This window comes from Botryllus schlosseri, chromosome 9 (genome assembly GCF_051294905.1).
Source record: "Botryllus schlosseri isolate E-star chromosome 9, Bs_hap1, whole genome shotgun sequence".
NCBI classification, from domain to species: domain Eukaryota; kingdom Metazoa; phylum Chordata; class Ascidiacea; order Stolidobranchia; family Styelidae; genus Botryllus; species Botryllus schlosseri.
In genome coordinates, this window is record NC_137244.1 from 27655485 (window position 1) to 27675696 (window position 20212).

Sequence of the window (20212 nt, forward strand, 5' to 3'; positions counted from 1 at the left end):
CTAAAAACTGTTGCCTCAAAAGTGCCTAGTGACTGGAAAATGTCATCGCTTCTTATGGTGCGGTTGAAATAAGACATAATTCAGTAATAAGGTATTGTTTTATAAAAGACAATGTAGTTCTAAGGCAGTGGTTCTTAACCCTTTTTGCTCCAGCGCCTTCTTTCAAAAATTTCCGTGGTCTGCCGCCCCCTATTTTAACACCATTTGGTTCGAGCACGATGTACACATCCCAAATTCGGTGTCCGGTCAATACCGAGAAGGACTATACTGAGAATGGACATTACTGAGAATGCAATATATGCAATGCAGGCATGTTATGGATATGAACAGGTCACATGTGTGCATCACGGCGTTGCCACATTCGGTATCGATTCTCAGGTATAAATTTCTCGACAACGTCCGTTATATTAAGCTGGATTCTTGGCATTGGCCATCCTCGGTAATAGTATGGAACCCCCGAATTCACCTCTGCGATTAGAAATACGGGGAAGTAATTGTATTAGGCTTTGTTTTATTGCTTTGTGTGAATTCTGCTCACATTGAATTTAGTACCGTCCCCAGTTATTAACTTCAACATGAATATATTCCAAACAAAGGTTACAAAGCAGCCCGTATTATATAACGTTCATGTGAGGTTGTAGGTCGCAAAACTAAACAATATCATCCTTCGTGATACGGCAAATAAATATTCTGACAATTTAATTTTGTATAGCTCCCAAATAAAAGTATATTTTGTTAATCATTTCTCCAAACAGCTTCAAAGCATCTTTAATGTACACGGGGCTCTCACTCTAAAAAGTGGTAGGCCTACACTGTGCGCTGCAGGATACAATACCTAGTCCGATACATTTTGTTGAAAATAGCCCTAATAAACGTGACGGGACTGTTATAACGGGGAATCTTCGATCTAAAATTATGTGCAATTCATTCAACACCAATGATAATAACACAACATACTTCAAACAGCGTCGGAATATATTTCGCGCGGAGCGACGAAAAATTCCGAAAGTTTGCATATTTTGTCGAATGTTAATTTGTATGTCACTACTACACCATCCATATTTCGATTTTTCTTCAGCGCCCCCCATACCTCTGAGCCCAGCGTCCCCTTCAAAATCCAAATCGCCCCTTGGGGGCACTCGGGACAAGGTTAAGAACCACTGTTCTAAGGTTACATAACCTTTTAACGACTCGTAAAACGAGTCAGCGGACCCCACATTGAAAATCCTGGATCTGGACACGCAGCTGTACACAATCAGGCAAGGGAAATATATTTTGAGACAAGCCTTTCAAAATAGGTTCTGTTCGGATTTTAGAATACAATTGGATTTAAGTAATTCATTCAATAGAACTTTGTATGTTAGGTGCATGAACATGATGCGTCGATATGCTTTGGGATATCACAATTCGCAGACATGATTAAAATATAAAAATTCACAGTATACTAATGCTCGGGACTTGAAATTGAGGGCATTTGATCGTTCTCCGCAGATTGGTCCGGGCTCTGTCCGCTGATACGACACGATGCGGCGACAACGTTTAAAACTTTCTGAAATTGCAAGACATAATGTATGTAAAATTTGTAAAAAACATTATTTTTACAGTTTTGTCGTGGCAACTGACAAACGGTTACAGGATTTTGAGCCATCAATTATAAATGTAGTGGTCGTCAGTAAAGAAGTATTTCTACTTATTTTAGTACAGATTCTAGGCGAAAGTACTTTTACTTTTTACACTTTGGATTTTGAGCAGTAGAAAGTCACTTTGGGGTTACAGCTATCAAAGTAACTAGCGAATACATTTTCGAAGATTAGGTGAATTTTTTGCATCTATCAGTAATTTCTGTTTAGTCGCAAAAATAGATCTTGCAATTTTGAATGTAGTAGCATAGTATGCAACCAAATCTACTTGTCAGCCCGTCCATTTTCTATATCGACCTAAACTACTTTTGACACGTCTTTGAAGTCGCTACTTTTAATTGTGATTGAGTAGAAATGTATGGGGTTAATTCAACTTCTACATGAGTAACATACATAATAATAATATTAATATTTTCTTTTTCAAATTATGCTGGTTGTTCGATAAATATGTTAGGTTGGCTAAAAACACACTGCACACCAAATTAGACTCAATACCAACCAGTAGAAGCGAAGCTATAAAAGTTAAGAAATTTAAAATTAAATGTAAAAAAAAAATTCTAAATTTTACTGCCAAACCCATGAAATTGTTACGTTGTCGAAAAAACGATGCATGACGTATCTGACTCAATTCCAAGCAGTAGAAGCGAAGACATTGGAGCTCAAAAATTTACGTTTTGAAATCATAGCATTTCCGGTGGGTATAGTTGCATCACTAATAATAAACGAATTTCCCCCATTAATAGGCTACTATTTTTTTTTCAATACAAAATTTTGAATTCCAATAACCGCACCTCTACTGGATGGAATCGAGTCAAATTTGTAATTCATCGTTTTTCTAGCCGACTTAACAATTTTATAGAATTAGCCAGTCAAATTTGATGAAAAAAGTTATTTTTGAACAACCCTAATACGCAATGCAGAAACTTTTATTGAGTTGACACCCAGATAAAGAGCGAGATACTTTGTTAAAATTTCAAGTGATTTAATTTACCTTCAGTTTTCTGCGAGCTTCATTGAAGTCCTTGAGTTTACTCATGGTGTTCTGCATGTGCACATAGTTTGCTGCTTGTCCGGACACCCACGGATGGGCCAGTGCTTGATGGGCGGTCAGCCGCTTGGACGGTTCCAAAACGATTAGCTTGCGAATCTGAACGGTAGGCTTCAGTAATTCCAAGCCAACGATTGTGAAATGGGGTACCGACCAAATCCTTTGCATTTTCCGAGACGGAATCCCAAGAGGGCGAATCGAACTGGTAATTGCATTTGATGATTTTTCGAAACATTTCCACGTCACCTGCTTCGTCGTAGAATGGCTCATACCCACACAACCTTGGAATAAGATGCTCAGTTGATGACAGGTTGCCGTCAGACTTATATAACCTAGATAATTGTAGTTGTGGAATTTGACTAATTGGAGCGCGAAGTGCAGGTAATCTAATTCTAATCTAATTTGTGAAATGTTTCAATGCTCTCAATTTAATTCTAATCGAATTTGTGCTTTTCCAGAAAATGCTACAGGAGAACTGCATCGTGTAAAATGAGCCAAGCTTACTGTACCTACAGATTTGATATGAATTGAACTTGATTCAATTTTTGAGAATTCAGTAATTCTAGTCTAATTTGAAGAAAAAATCGATCGCTATAATTCTAATCTAAATTGGAAAACTGTGTGTCTATCATTGTAATTCCATCTAATTAACAAAAGCTGTAAATTTTCTAGTTGTTCAACTCTGGTACAACAACCTACTGGATTTTGTGCAACTAGAACTACTCACTTTTCAAAACTCCCAGCTAGAACTATAGTGACTTTTCAAAATTGGCATTTACAATCTAACTACTCAAAAAGCCAGTAGTTATTTCACCGTCAACTAACGAGACTGGCAGTTTCTACAAGTCAGATTGGCGGGTATTAGGAGAGAGTGCTCACAGGATATAAGTGATGATGCCGACAGCCCACATGTCGACCGGGTTGCCATAATTCTTGCCAAGCAGGACTTCTGGCGCGACATAGCCCGGAGTGCCGCAGGTCGTTTTCAAGGCCGAGTTGTGCGGGTTGATTCGGGATAGACCAAAGTCTGCCACCTGTAGCAATCAGGATGAGAGTATGTTTATTTGTCAAACGTGTAAATCTAGGGTGGCCAACCAGTGACCCGCGAGGTAATTATCGAAAATAGTTCTATTATCGAAAAATTGATTAGCCTGGCTGAGAAATTTGGGATGTTTGATGACTGAAATATCAGTTCCCACGCATTGGCGCAACCAGGGACCAGCCACATTTTTCACAGATGAGTTTTTGTGACATGATTGTCATGGATTGTGTTGCAAAGTAATATAAGTCTTGTTTTCACCGTTACCTATTACGACACCCTCCTATCAGACGACTAAAAAGGCTCATCAATATTCCCGCCCAATGGCTCGTAAATCTCATGTGGCCCTTTGGCCGAAAAGGTTGGCTACCTCTGCTGTAAATCAATAACATACGTAACAAAAATGCGATTATGTGCAATGTGATATACATTATACAGGTATGCAAGGTATAGTCTGGCGGCTCTATATATGAGTCACCCAGGCGAGAAACATGTTACTTCAAGAGTCGTTACAATCAAAACTTTGGGTGTTGCCCACCCTAGGGGTAGGGGGCCATGATCATTTTTTCAGGAAGGCATGAAAAAATTTGAAAAATAATATTTAAAATTAAATCTAGTACACAATAACTGTGTAGATCAGTTTTACAATTAAAAGGATGCTTCCTAATTTTACAAGGGTTGAAAAATAATATTTAAAATTAAATCTAGTACACAATAACTGTGTAGATCAGTTTTACAATTAAAAGGATGCTTCCTAATTTTACAAGGGTTGAAAAATAATAGGGGCCTTTGAATTTTACTAGTTTTCAAAGCGGGCCACGGTGTAAAAAATGTTGGGAACCCTTCTTATAGATTAGCTAATAAATAAAAAAATGAAAGATAAGTAATTAGATTAAAAATTATCAGTAATGAAAATAAATAAAAAACATTGGGAAAACAAAAGAAAAACACTGCATCGCGGAATAATGAGTGTGGATGAAATGAGATGAAAAATGAGAGTGGGTTTATGGGTGAAAAAACTTCTTACTTTGAGCACCGCATCTTCGCTTTGGTCAGAGTACAGCAGGTTTTCTGGCTTGAGATCTCTGTGGACGATGTTGTTGTCGTGGATGTACTGCGAAAGAGAAGGTTCATTCATCAACCCCAAGAAAATCGAGTCGGGGACGGTTGGTTAAGACCGACATCTTATTGTAATTTCGAAGAATAGAAAAGTTACCACACTTTTGGTATTTCGTCTATTGGTACTGGTAGACCTACTTGAAAATGTGACCAGAAACTGTTAAAAGAGAGAACAATTAGTTTATTATGAATGCGAAGCATTCGATATCACCAAGCAGAGTTGTAAAAAGTGGGTGTAACTAGACCTTATCTCGAAACTGAGCAGTCAACGAGACTTAGACTCGAACGCGATTCATAACACTATGACTCGTACTTGACCCTCAGCTCGACGACTTGTACTGGGACTTGACTCGGTGGTGATTTGAAAATGACTCGACTTGACTCGAGTCAAAACCATACAAGTGAGATTGACTTGTGACTTAGTTACAACCCTGCTCTAAACTTTTGATTAACGAACGAAATGAATAAATACTAGATACAAATGTAGGAACAACAAAAACAACAGTACACAGCATCATGGAAAAATTAGAAATTAAATGAATCACATAAGATCATTGCCAATACAATTTAGAGTTGGTTAGAGATAAGAGAGTCGAAACATTCAACTTTTTTGATCTTGACTACAGTGATCAGACGGTAATGTATTACATAGATTGACGCTAATAAGCGTGAGTGAACTTGGCATAAGAGTGGCGTTGCACAAACAGTGACAATCTGGAGGAAAATTAGGTTTCATGTTGGTGAGTATCTGAAGGTATGTGGAACAGATTGTCAAAATATTATAGTGTCAGTTGGTAACTATGCATAAATTTCATGACCACAAATTTGTAAACGTCTTCCACTTATAATATCCTAATGAGGAGCTTCTTGGAGGTACAGAACTTCAATACCGTATACAAATGGATAGTAGGCCTACATTGATATTGAAATAAATCCGAATATTTTCGGCTGACACTCGTCAAGTAACTACTTGACAGTAACTAGTAGGGAATTGGAAAGAACATTGTATATCAACATTCAACATCAATATTTGGGTTTATTTCAATATGAATATATTATTCAATTGAATATCCTAACACTTCTATTCATCCTATTACAATTTCCAAATCTAGATTTCCGACAGAGAATCCGTATGGCTCGATTTTGCAAGAATTTTTCAGCAGGTCCCCAAACCACGATCTTCCGCTAACGGGGTGTCATAAATTATTCAACGACACATAACACCAGAAATCAATTGTCGGCCTTATTACAAAATAATGCGTTTACGCGAGAAGCAGTGTTGCTACGTATTGATCTTTCAAGCAGAATCTTCAAAGAAATTTACCTTTTTCCGGCCAACGTTGTTTTATTAAAGGAAATCATTTATACACAGAATAGCGACAATGCGCCTTTGAATTGTGACTCATGAATTATTCATGCACACGATTTCTACAGTAGGCTGCCTCTAATATGGTAAAATTAGGCAGAATTCCATAACAAGTATGGCCAATAGAGAATGACCCAACTCGGCTGGTTGCTGTCACGAGGATATCGGAGAATTCAATGCAAATTGAATTTGCAATCAATACGTTATCATAACAGAATACGACTTCCAGATGGCAACACTTTCCCAGAAAATACAATAATCACGAAAAAATCAATGTTTTCAACTCACACAGACCGCCTGCAATATTTGCTTGACGACGTTTGCTGCGTCACGCTCACTATAATATCCTCGTTCCACAATCCTTGAAAAAATAAAATTTCCACACTTCCATTGCTTGTCGATAAAATTTTTCGACACACCTGTCAAATAATTCTCCTCCAGTGACCAGCTCAAGGACGAGCAGAATGTGCTGGGGAGTTTCGAACACGTCTTTTAGCTTGATCTGAATTCAATTCAAACATCAGAAATGAGACCAATTTCGCAAACTTTTGCAAACTACTGGGTTTTCAAAATGCGCAACTAGAACTAGAACTACTCATTTTTTAAAACTAGAACCATCGACCTTCAAAAATCCACAACTAACTACCGGTAGATTCAATTCCGAAGCAACTCATTCATTCAATTTTATCGAAATGGGAGCAGCCTTCAACATGAGCATCAGTACAAGTTTGAAATGGGACGGGGTTTCAACCCCCTAAACCCACCCCCTAGCTATGCCGCTATTAGTAGTGAGGACTCTGATCTAGCAATGGATGCGCCTGCAAGAGCATCGCACAACAGAGCACCGGTATTACGATTTACACCAAACAACGACACATGTTCTATAGTTGTTCCACAACGATTTTTTTTAAATACGCAACTAGAACTAGAACTACTCAAAAAACCAGTAATTAGTTGACCGATTGGTAGTTTGTACAAAGGAATCTAATGATAACCAAAACTCACAATGTTTTGATGTTTCAGTGTCAACAGAATCCCTACTTCAGACCCCACAATCTTCTTCTCAACCTGAAATTGAGAGAAAACTAGAGATATTCTTAATTACAATATCATGATAATCGTCACATAATATTTTCATCCGATCAAGACACACACAATGTACAATGCGACGGAACTGCAAAGAGAGGCAGAATTTTACAGTTCTTTTTTAAACTCTTAACATTTTTTTGGGTTGTTTGAGCAGCAATCTAGTAAAAAATTACAGCAAAACAGAGACGGATACTATTAGTTGTTGAGACTGATTTTCTACTACTAAAACCATGCTCAAAAATGTTTTCAATTAAAATGATATTCCATTTTATTGCAATCGCATTGCGTTTTGAAGTGATGAAATTATTAAACTGACGATGATGCAGTAACATGCCTCTTTGTTGCCTGTCCATTTTGTAATAACACTGTAGGTTGAGCTATGTGACTATATATATTTTGTAGGCCAAGGTGTCGAGTGTGATTGATTGAATTCACCCAATCTTTTGAGTGCATTGCAATTCTTGTGGTATCTTGAATCGATTAAAACGAGCATGTAATTATTACGATGAAACTGAAATATGAATAATTGATTGTCATCGCAAGACTAATCCAATTAGATGTTCGCATTGTGATGGTGCTACCGCCAGGCCTAAATAACACCTTGCCAATAAATTTGTCTGAAATGATTTGAGTGAGAAATATCGCCTATACACTAAGAAACAACATCGCATAGGCCTACTACCTATTAAAAATTTATTGTTTCTATAAATCTTATATGTGTTGGTCTGTACCGGCGTCAGTTGTTCCCACATTTCGAAATTAGTAAGACAGACACTCTGAAACAGAGTTTCCCAACCAATGAACTAATTATCTACTATAAGTTTACTCTCAAAGGAATTTAATTGAAATTGAAGTAGCAAAAAGAGACGACAGCCCGATTGAGCTTTGAAAAGAAAGTTTGACCATGTTTTAGGCAATTACTAAGGAAAGCGTATCATAAGTTTAGTGAAATTGTCATGCCAACAAATTACAGTAGGCCAACTATCTTGTTCATTGTGTGTTTATATCAATTTATCATTTTAACCATTGATTACTATATAAACCAGTTTTTTAAATTAAAACAACATTTCTGAATCATTTCAAAATAAGGGGCATCGATTTTTCCAAATTTGAAAAGGGTTAAAAGTAGGTTGGAACCCCTGCTCTAAAATAGGGATGAGTATTGGCCACTACAGATTGGTTTGAATAATATTCACACCTTTAAACAAGTGTCAGCTATTGACACACGGTTATTAGACTCTGAGGAATAATTTTGACAAAGCTCATGCAAATATTGTAAGATTATATGAACCAAAATTATTATTGATCGTCAAAATACAAACTCATTCCATATTCATGAGATTTGTATTGAGACAGTTAAAAAGCACATCACTGACCATTTTTGAAATCTGTTTCAGAGCATATCCTTTCCCCGTTCCTTTCTGGTAGCATTTGAACACAACTGAAGTGGCACCCCTGCGAATCAATTACAAGTTATATTTCATTTTCAATTTTTTCAGAGTGAAATACCAACCTTCCAATCTCTTCTCCGACAGAATAGATCTCATCAAAGCCGACTTTTTCTTTGGCGCTTTGAAACCAAAGTTTTGAGTCTTGGTGTCCAGACCTCGGCTGCGGCATATTTTCCGGGCTGCTCATTCGATAGGGTGGAAATATTTCATTGCATGCGACATTAAAGAGATGCTGACGAAATGATCAAGAAAAAATACATAATACAACAGAATATGTTATAGAGTTAGGTGCAGATTTGTACAAACTACCAGTTTAGCTAGTTGACGGTCAACTAACTACTGATTTTTCAGAGTATTTTTAGTTCTGGTTAGTTTCGGATTCAAAAAGTGAGTAGTTCTAGTTCTAATTCTAGAAGCATTTAAAAAATAATTTAGTTGCGGAACAACTATCGTTTGCATGGATCGTGACACCGGTGTTCTGTCGTGTGATGTTCTTCCAGCCATAGCTAGCTCAGATCCATCACTACTAACAGTGGCATAGCCATGGGGCTGGTTTCGCGGTTGGAACCCTTCCATTTCAAACTCGAAAGCCCAGCCTATTGAAATGCCGATTCTATCTTCGATATTTCTTAACTCATTTATTGCAATTCAGTAATCCATATCATCAGTTAATAATTAAATTTGTTTTAGTTAGTTGCGGGTTTTTAAAGGTCGTTAGTTCTAGTTCTAGTTGCGTATTTTAAAAATCCAGTAGTTCGTACTAGTCTGGTTAGTTGCAGATCTTTCCAGTTTGATACATCATTTTCAATGCTGAATCCCTTTTACCTTGGCTCATATTTTACAAATATATTTTTAAAGAAATGACAGACATCATCAATCAAGTTATCAAGTGCTGAAGACTATTTGAAACTCACAAAAGTTCATTTTAATCTTAAGTCTGAATATTACTGTCATTCTCATAACCTATATCTGATATCAAAGAAAATAATGCAAGCTCTACATCAAATTACCGATAATTTGATATTTTTCGACCACATCTAATTCATTGCACTTTGCGACAATGCTGTGGGTTGATTGCCACTTTACAGATATGTCTTTTCACATTTCTACTAACGTGCAGCCAATAGAGTTTTCAAGACTTCCTGGTGCGTGAAAATTATCGAAACTGTAATTATCGTTGATAATATAACTCTTGATTGATAGATACATATAATTTCAGTACTCGGAAAATCGCCTCTCACTACTCAACTCGAATCAGAACAGTTGGTGCAGTTACAACCCTATCAATCGGACTCGAAGTCTGCCTTTCCTAATGTGCGACATCCAACATGCAACATTTATGTTGGCTTCTTGCCCGTATGCGACGCGGTTTCTTGTCAATATACAACACCCTTGTATATATCGAGAGCCATTTCTTGCCTATATACAACGCAAAATCTTGACTGCGTCTGTATGCAATATTTCGTTGAGTCACCCTATCGATATAAACATCGATAAATGAAGCGTCTGCGGTTGTCCGGGCAGCATCTGCACGCTTGATTAATCATATTCGATTTTTAGCAAGATTGGGCACTGGGACACGGAGAGATCAGTTCTATTTACGTCGGCATCTGGATTTTTGCTGCTGAGTTTTGAGTGATAATGTTTGTTGAGTGATAATGTTTCCCTCTCAAGAACACCAAACGATTGCGACCAGCGGAGCCGCAGACCATTTTTACGTTCCAGTTTTTGATCTGACCCGGTCGGGGGTTTGAACCTACCGATCAAGAAGCCGAACGCTCTACCATGGGTACGATGTCCCTATAGATAAATATAATACGTATATTAGTTATCTATAGTACATTTGGGTACGGTATTGGCGCTCAGCGAAGACTGACAAATTGGGTTGATGCCAATACCAAGCTTCACACTCAAATATATCTGGCTGAACGCCGTCCATTCAGCGCCAGTAATGTCGATAGGGTAGGTAATATCGACGGGTGCCTATCTAATATTCATTCCCTGCTTTGACAACGCCGAGAAAGTGCAACAGCGAGGAAGTGCGGGCCAGAAATTCTGCAATTCTCAGTGTTTAGGGTGATTACGCCTGATGCTTCACCCGATCACAAACATCCCCGCTGCAGTCGACTCGTGAAGCTTGATATTATACTTCCTGTTATTACTTGGTGACTCGACTTACTTCGTTTCTTTACTCACTGTTATATCAATGGCGCAAGCGAACGATACAAAGGTATTTCGCTATCATTATGCAATATCTTAAAATGACTGATCTAGGGAGGTATTGCTACACAGACAAAGCTAATAACAATAACAAATTCTGAAAATACTACAGAATTATGGCCGGCTATGCATATAATTCCTTATTTATATTGCATTCATCGAATTAGATATGCCGTCATGGATATAATCAATGCGAGATATCGATCGTTCATTGCACACTGCAATTGTCCGAATCCGAAACATTGCCAGTTTTCATTGAATCATTATATTGATATTGAAATGAACACTAATATTTTCGGCGGCCCTGTGGATATAAAGCTGTGTCACCCTGTGGATATAAAGCTGTATCAGCTGTATCACAGCTCAATCAGCTGTATCACTCAACCTGTATGGAATTGATGTCTTGTGTTCAAAAAATTCTTGAATTTTTTATTAATATTTTTTTATTTACTTTAACTTCGAGAATCATCGCTGCTCCCATGTTATATAAGACAAACCGTACCGAGATTCACCCAGGAATCACTCTGCAATAAGTATCACGTCTATAATATGTCTGGGATGCGCGAAATAGTCTAGTAGGCTATCACTCAAGTATCAACCATCTCACTCAGGTATGAACTGTATCACTCAATTATCAGCTTTATCATCCAGGTTTCTCTCTGCATAAAAAGTATTACGCCAAGACTACGTCTGGGATGCAAAATAGTCAGGTATCGGAACACGAGGGTATCGTCCCCTACAGTGATTATGCAAACACGCAATGTCAGACGTAAACTAGATCATTATCATCATCGGTTTATTAGCATTATCAGGACGCATTATAGCCAGGGCAGTAACAGCACTTCGTCAGCCCCCCCAAAAAAAACGTTGGTCTTGGGCCCCCTATAGGGTGATAAACCGACCCCCCCTCAGGCTATACGCTGTTTATCGCTACATATCATCTACCTTGGGTGTCCATTTAGTGAGTCAGCTCTTCTCGCCTAAACGCGCAAAGCAAGAGAAATTTCTATATTTCATGATTGAGTCGGTCAATATATGATCGGGAATTGCATATAGATTGCTATCAATTTTTTTCCTCTCTCTGCTCACGTAATCTGACCCCTCGAATAATAATTAATTACACATCGCCTGGTGTATACCCGTTGGCAGGAACGAAACAGCACTTCGTCAGGCTCCGCAAAAAACCTTGAGTCTTGGGCTCCAATAGGGTGATAAACCGTCCCCCATCACGTTGTTCGCTTTTGCCATGAAATTATTGTTGTACTGTTTAGTGAGCCAGTGTGAAGCGCGAAAATTTTCGATAATTCATGATACAGCTGATATATGAGTGGTGGTACAGCTGCGATATAACTGATACAGCTGATACAGCTTTATATCCACAGGGTGATACAGCTGATACAGCTTTATATCCACAGAGTGATACAGCTTTATATCCGCAGGGTGATACTGCTGATACAGCTGATACAGCTTTATATCCACAGGGCCAATATTTTCGGCTGGTAATCAGCTGTAATAATTGTCAGCAACTAGTAGAGAATTCGAATATTTTGTGGTTGAGGGTGATCTTTTTTAATATAGTCACCATCTACAGAGTAGAATAACGGGATAGTAATTTATAAATTCCCATAATTGCAGAACTTCCAGACGCTGGGAAATGACTTCCACAAAAAAGGAGACTACCAGAACGCTATAGAACAATACACACTGGTTTGTTTTGCTTTCTCTGCTTGTTTGTTTTGTGTTAGTCTGCAACATCATCATTTCAGGGCATATCTGCCGATCCTTCAAACCATGTGCTTTTCAGTAACCGGTCGGCTTCAAACGCAAAACTCAAACAATATGAGGAAGCTCTGAATGACGCCAACCAAGCAATCGAACTGAAGCCGGATTTTGCCAAGGTGCAATTCTACGGTAGATCTTTGTACACCATTGGACAATGAACATTTTCAACTTTTCAAAATGAGATAAGTAGAATGATAGCCTACCTACCTAGACATTTTTTTCCAAATTTGACTACAATTAGAATGTTTCACAGTTTTTTTCCAAATTACATTAGAATTATGAATTTCTCAAACAATGGAAAATCAATGAGGTGGTCAGTAATTACGTACTTCCGCTGTTTTGAAGTACTTCAAGTAGATTCTGCCTACTTTTACAAGTGGTTATGATTTTAGATTACTTCTACTTCTACTTGACAGTGTTCAGTTTTTTTGGGCAAAAATAGGCCTAGAATGACTTTTTACTTAGGCTACTTGAATATCGCTACTTTTACTTCTACTTGACTATCGATGATGACTGCTTTGGCCACCTCTGTGAATTAAAAAGAAATCCACCAAAAATCAAGTTCACATCAAATCAGACTTGATTCTTGTCAGCACAAGAATGGCAAATGTCTGTACACCGAGCATGGCTTGTTTCGAACGATGCAGTTCTCCTGTAGCATTTTCACGAAAACCAGAATTAGACTAGAATGAAAATGAGAGAATAAAAACATTCCACATATTGGATTAGAATTAGATAACCACCATTTCACTCTAATTAGAATAATTTACAACTATGTATTCTGGTGTTATATGTTTTTATTTTGTTAAGGGCTATTCCAGAAAAGGGTCGGCCCTACAATTTCTGGGAAGAACGCTGGAAGCAAAATACGCATTCGAGAAAGGCCTGGAGCTGGATCCTGAAAACGAAATCATGCAGAAGGGTCTGAAAGAATGCGAGGCTGAGATTGATGGTGCGGGCATTTCGTAGCTGCAGAATCGGAGTAGCCTATGTGCACTTTGAGCATTTCGAGAATGCCAAGTGTTTGTAAAGTTTGCATTTTCATTCTGTCATATCTTGGCCGCAGTTGTGTTTTGGACATTTTGATATGGCCAGTGGCTGAATAACTACAGTTTTTTGAATAGTTCTAGTTGCAAATTTGCAAAAGTGGGTAATACTAGTTATAATTGCAAAAGTAGGTAGTTCTAGTTCTAGTTGCGAGTTTTGCAAAGTGGGTAGTACTAGATGTGGCTTTTTAATAATGATTCCTTCTAGTTGCGAGTTCTGAAAAGTGATTAATTCTAGTTGCAGATTTCAAAAAGCGGGTAGTTCTAGTTGTGAGTTTTGAATAGTGAGTAGTTTTTGTCGTGCTTTTTGTAAAATGAGCAGTTCTAGTTGAGCACTTTGAAAATCCAATAGTTTGTACAAGTCTCGTCGGAGGAAAACGAAAATTTGACAAAAGCTTGATTTTCTAAAAATATGAAAAATGGACATCACGCACTTTGATTGCACAGACTGCTTCTTTCGGTGACTTTCAAACGTTAAACTTGAAAAATTTTCATTAGGCCCGCCGTCCATCGATCCGATCGCAAACCCATTTGCCAACGTGGAAACCATCCTACCCAGATTACGAGAGGACGAGAAAACGAGCAAATTCGTGGAAGACGAATCTTTCATGGAAATGCTGAAGGATCTTGGACAGAATCCACTCCACATGCAAAAGTTAGTCTTTATATCATCAACCAATCTCACTGAATCAATTGTTATTCTTTAGAAGAGGTGGTCAGTATGAATTACTTTTACTTCTGCTTCAAGTAGATTTTCCCTACTTCCACTAAATACACTATTATTTTCTCAGGTGGTTATGTTTAAGACTATTTCCACTTAACAGTGTTTTAGGCCAAACTAGGCCTAGAATACTTACTTGTTGACTTAGAATTCGCAACGTTTTCTTGTATGTTGAAGTAGAAATTTATAATGTTACTTCTACTTGACAACCAACGATGACTACTTTGCCCTCCTCTGTTGTTGAGATATCTGAAAGACGACAGGCTGCGTCTGACGCTCAGTGCCTTGCTCGGGTTTGAGCTCGAGCATCCGGATAAGATGAATTTTAACGAGCCTCCGTTCGTGGACTACGACGACGATGACTCGAAGAGTACGGAAGTTAAGAACAAGCTTCAGGCCACTCGTGAAGCAAAGAAAAGGGTACCTTACAATACAATGTGTAGACTCTTGCGAACTACTGCTGGATTTTTAACTAGAACTTGAGCTACTTACTTTTCAAAATCCTCAACAACAAACGACTTTTAAATATCCACAACCAACGAACTGAAATTTAACGAACTAACAACTGATAATATGAATTACTGAATTGCAAATGAGCTTAGAAATGTTGAAGACAGAATCGTTATTTTAAAAGGACGGGCTTTCGAGTTTGAAATAGGATCATCTCAGCAGTGATGACTCTGATCCAGCAATGGCTGCAAGAAGATCACACAATGGAACACCGGTATCACAAAATACACTTCAAACTTTTAACAACTTAATTTTTATTTTGTCGGAATGAGATCGTCAATCCATATAAACATAAGTTCCTCAAACACCCACCCCTGGCTGCGCCACTGCTAGTAATCATGACTCTGAGCTAGCATTTTCTGCAAGAAAAAAGCACCGATATCGCAGTTCGTGCCAAAAGACGACCCTGTTTTGTAGTTGTTTGGCAACGAAATTGTTTTAAAAATGCGCAACTAGAATCACAACCACTCATTTTTCAAAATTCGCAACTAAAACTAGAACTAGTCACTTTTGAAAATCCTCCACTAGAACTACTCCCTTTTCAAATTGCGCAACTAGAACTAGAACCACTCCCTCTCTAAAATCCGCAACTAGAAGTAGAACTACTAAAAAAACACGAGCTGGTTGACCCCTCGACCGTCAACGAATTTGATCGGTAGTTTGTGCAATGTGCAAGAATGAAGTTATGTTTAAAATGGCTCTTCCGCACCCCAGGCTACTGAGGAAAAGAATGTGGGGCTGGACTACTTTGGAAAACAGAACTACGAAAAAGCCATCGAACATTATAACAGAGCGATCGAGCACGATTCCAGTGACATCACGTTGTATTCGGAAAAAGCGACGGCGTACTTGAAGCAAGGACTGAACCAACAAGTGCGCGAGACGTCGCTCTCTCTTGTGGACGTTTGGAAGAAATCTGGAGGAGAGAGAAAAATAGCCGCGAAGTTAGTTCACTTACAATTTGGTGTAACTCCATGCTTGAAAGTTCAAATATGTAGGCCTACTTTTTCTTCAACTACAAAGAATATAATGCCAGCTCTACATCACATTAATGATGTTAATGATGATTGTGAGAATGCTGTGGTTTGATCACAGATATGAGATTTCCACTAACGCGAGTAGCTTTGTACTATTTTTCGTATGCTGTGATACAACCAATCGAGGTTTTAAGGAATTCACAGCGGAAAACAGTATCAAAACTATAATTCTCATTCATAAATTAACTCATTGTGGCAGTATTCGAAAAATGATCTCTTACTAATCGACTCGAACCATTAAAATGAATACTCTATTCAGATTGGAGTACTCAGATCATTGTGGCCAACCCTAAATATCAACTGGTGCCGGTGGGTAGTGGTATGATCACGACAATCTTCGTATCAACTGGAATCAGAGTACTTTATTGTTCAAACATGATAAGCTCATATGACCTTCCGATAATTGGATGGATTATACACGTAATACACCAAAATTTTATTCAACAGGAGGAAAACTGATAATTAAATTTCAGTTAGACTGATATATAGATAAAATATTATACAGAATACGATGATACGAGTCACACAAAAATCTCTCCAACCTTTTCTTATTTATGAAGAGCTTATCAGAGAATCGGTCAAACATACCTGGAGGAGGAAGATTTCGCGAATGCGGAGGAAAATTTTGAACACGCTTTAAAAGTCTATAGTTCTCGGGAGTTGAAGAAGTTGATCGAGGAATGTCGCGCAAAGATGGAGAGTTGAGACTTGGAAGACTCTCTGTATTGAAAGATGTGTGATCATTTTGTGACTGTGTTTTCTAATAGCTGTGTATACTTAGTGCTTTTCTTTCAATTATTGTTTTACAATGGATTCATGATCTGCAGTTCCAATTGATCTGTTTACCTGATATATTTATATATGCATAAAATAGTGAAATATCATTTCTAAACAATTTGAACTGCTTCGTGTTGAGTTGTATGCATCCTGCTGACATTCACACAAACGCCAGTTTGCGGGTCTCATTTTGTACTGACTTGGCTTCAACGGACTAAAATAAGATAACTAAACACTGTAGACCAGTGGTTCTTAACCTTGCCTCCAGCGCCCCCCAAGGGGCGCTGGCGAATTTGAAGGGGGCGGAAACGCTCAGGGGGCGAAATGGGGGGCGCTGGAGAAAAATGGCTTCGCAGTAGATGATGTGGTGGTAGGACATATCCTTAATGAGTATTCAGAGCACATTAACACCGAAAACTTCGTTATAGCCTACAAATGACATATAGGTTTAATTGTCTATGGGCGCCTAAATGACTGACACCGAGTGTTCCTGTCTTGGCATTCTGAACCCCAGAAGAGGAATTCCATCTGGCGGGGGAAAATTATATGCCAGTGAAGAAATACCAATTTGAAATCGTGTGCGTCTTTTAGTTTAGTACGATTGGGCGACAGGGATATCTAAAACTAGATATTCCTGTTGGGCGATTCTATATTTTTTGATATAGCAGACAGGAGGTCACAAAATAACATCATGCAACGAAGTCATACCAACGGTTTCGCCCGCCCGAATATGTTTCATTATCAGTTACGGGCCCTACAGTTTCCAAGACACCTCAAAATGTTCGCTCTACGTTTTGATGAGTCTGCGCACACTCAACAACTCACTGCGCAGACCCTTGGACAACAGTGCGTAGTGACTTAAAAAAGGTCATAACTTCGGATTCGTTGTGCGCAACGTAGATTTTCTGTGCGCAGAGACCGTGTCAGCAATGCGCACGTGCGCAGCTTAGAGGGAACATTGCACCTCACTCAGCTCTACCGGTAAATCTGGTAACGTGAGCAGAGAGGACAAGGAATTGATAGCAATATGTATGCAATTCCCGATCTTACTGACCGATTCTATCATGAATTATCGAAAGTTTTCGCGCTTCGCACTGGCTCGCTAAACAGTAAGCTACAGCTGATTTCGTGGCAAAAGCGAACAACGTGATGGGGGGCGGTCGGTTTATCACTCTATGGGAGCCCAAGACCCAAGTTTTTTCGGCGGGCCTGACGAAGTGCCGTTTCGTTCCTGCCAAGGGGTATACGCCCGAAGATGTATAAATATTATAGAGGGGTCCTACCTTTTCAATCACACATCACTCAGATATACCGGTAAATCCGTTTACGTTTAGAGAGCATAAAAATTGATATCAATATACGTGCAATTCCCGATCATATTGACCAATTCAATCAATAATTATTGAAACTTTTCGCGCCTCGCGCGTCTGTAGATGAGAATAGCTGGCTCAGTAAATGGACAGTGAACACCCAATGTAGATGACTATATCAGCAAATAGCGGATAGCCGAAGGGGGGTCTGGGGGCGGAGCCCCCGGAAATTTGGTTTATCACCCGATGGGGGCCCAAGACCAACGTTTTTTGGGGGGGCTGACAAAGTGCTGTTACGTCCCTGGTAACGAATTAATTGTACCTACGGGCACGCCCGAATATGTTTAATTATTAATTACGTTCCCTTTATTGTCCCATACAACATCTTACTCAGCGCTACTGGTAAATCTGATTTCGTGGGCTGAGAGGATAAAAAGTTTATAGCGGTTTATATATATATGTAACTACCACCTATTCATTCATGCATTATAGAAAGCTTGGTACCTAGGGCGACCAGGCCACACAAACTTTGCTGACCATCAAAATCACGCTACGGGGTTCTTGAGGGCGAAGCCCTCTGAAGTTTGGTTTATCACGCTATGGGTGCGCAAGGCAATCGTTTTTATGGGGTTGTCGAAGTGCTGTTACGGCCCTCTTACTCATTGTCTTTATTACATTCCTTACAATATGAGGTTGGGGGGCGCTGGAGCACGATCATTTTTGAAAGGGGGCGCTGGAGGAAAAAAGGTTAAGAACCACTGCTGTAGACAAAGTGTACCACTCACGGCGACATTGCCGAAGGATAATGATCTGGTTTTGTAGTTTCTTAATCACGTCGTTGTTCAACATTACGCTTGCCTTTCAGAAGTGGGAGACCAGTTGCGGTCTCTTCATCTGGCATCCACCTCGCGGCCTAGATGCCACAGTCTTTGAAGTTAGTCTTTATTAGGCGGTCCTTTTAGTCGCTCTTGTGATTCATTCTTCACCAGGTCTTTTTTCTAGGCTTTTTTCTCGACGTATAAGAACGGCAATACGGGGGACGAGGAGCCCAGAATAACCTCCGCCGACGCTCACCACCCGTTTCGACCTCATCCTATCTGTTCGTACTGTGTCGAGTCATTGATTCATTCGTTCGACTCGTCTCAAAATCAGGTACCCACCCTGATTTGCAACGTGTTTAAGCATAAGAGGCATGCTGAATGGAGAGTAACAGGAGAGAGAGAGAGAGAGCATAAACAAGGACAGCCGATGAAAGTTCAAGTTATTCATCATTTCAAAACATCACAAGACAGCGATACAATGAAAGATCGGAAGGAAGGTGCCAGTGGTTCCCATCGTGGGCGATATCGCCCCCCAGGGAGCGATTTGTCAGTCCAGGGGGGCGAAAATAGCCAAGGGGGCGATGGTGCGTCGAAATGGCTATATTGGCGTTCATGACCGTAACTGCCACACCCATACCCCCAATTGGGATGGGGGGCCGAGCTCGAAGGGGGCTCATAATTTTTTCGTGAATTAGCATTAATTATAGAGTAATATTTTGGAAATTTTGGCAAATTTTTCAAAAAAATTTCGCGCTGCGTGCGATTTCATGGTCGCTTGTTTCTTGCTTATTGGATACCCTTACTTCAAGAAATAATACGCATGAGTTATAGAAATGGGCATCTCGGCGTCAGCCATTATCACACAATGACGCACCCAGACATATGAAGTTTCAGGCCATGTAGCATGCGGCTCCGAGATGAGTGCCAGAATGAGAAAACCTTGGCGGAAAAGGACTGCCTTTAGGCTGACCGACTACGATATATATACGATATACATATATATTTAATTGCCCATAGGCGCCTAAATGGCTGGCGCCAAATGTTCCTGTCCTGGCAATCAGAATCCCACAAAAAATGCCATCTCGCAGAGGAAAATTAATTGCCAGTGCAGAAATACCAATTTTAAATCGTGTGCATCTTTTAGTTTAGTACGTATGGGCGATTTGAATAATATCTTTAGACATAGCAGACAGAGGCCACGAAATATCATTACGTAACGAAGTCATTATACCCACG

At 39.2% G+C, this 20212-nt stretch overlaps 2 protein-coding genes across 2 annotated transcripts; one reads left to right on the plus strand and one right to left on the minus strand.

Moving 5' to 3' along the window:
• Positions 1-1255: 1255 nt before the first annotated feature.
• Positions 1256-9012, minus strand: LOC145445912 (calcium/calmodulin-dependent protein kinase type IV-like). Its single transcript, XM_080324072.1, has 10 exons — positions 8815-9012; positions 8678-8756; positions 7218-7280; positions 6632-6714; positions 6501-6573; positions 4755-4841; positions 3568-3722; positions 2843-2969; positions 2632-2787; positions 1256-1549 (listed from the first exon to the last, which is right to left on the minus strand). Exons 1-10 carry the CDS (start codon positions 8937-8939, stop codon positions 1445-1447), a joined length of 1053 nt encoding a protein of 350 aa, XP_080180198.1. The 5' UTR covers positions 8940-9012; the 3' UTR covers positions 1256-1444.
• Positions 9013-10841: 1829 nt separating this feature from the next.
• Positions 10842-16969, plus strand: LOC145445911 (stress-induced-phosphoprotein 1-like). Its single transcript, XM_080324071.1, has 8 exons — positions 10842-10982; positions 12608-12679; positions 12739-12870; positions 13565-13706; positions 14299-14455; positions 14767-14941; positions 15746-15975; positions 16629-16969. The coding sequence occupies exons 1-8, from the start codon at positions 10959-10961 to the stop codon at positions 16771-16773; spliced, it is 1077 nt and encodes a 358-aa protein (XP_080180197.1). The 5' UTR covers positions 10842-10958; the 3' UTR covers positions 16774-16969.
• The last annotated feature ends 3243 nt before the right edge of the window (positions 16970-20212 follow it).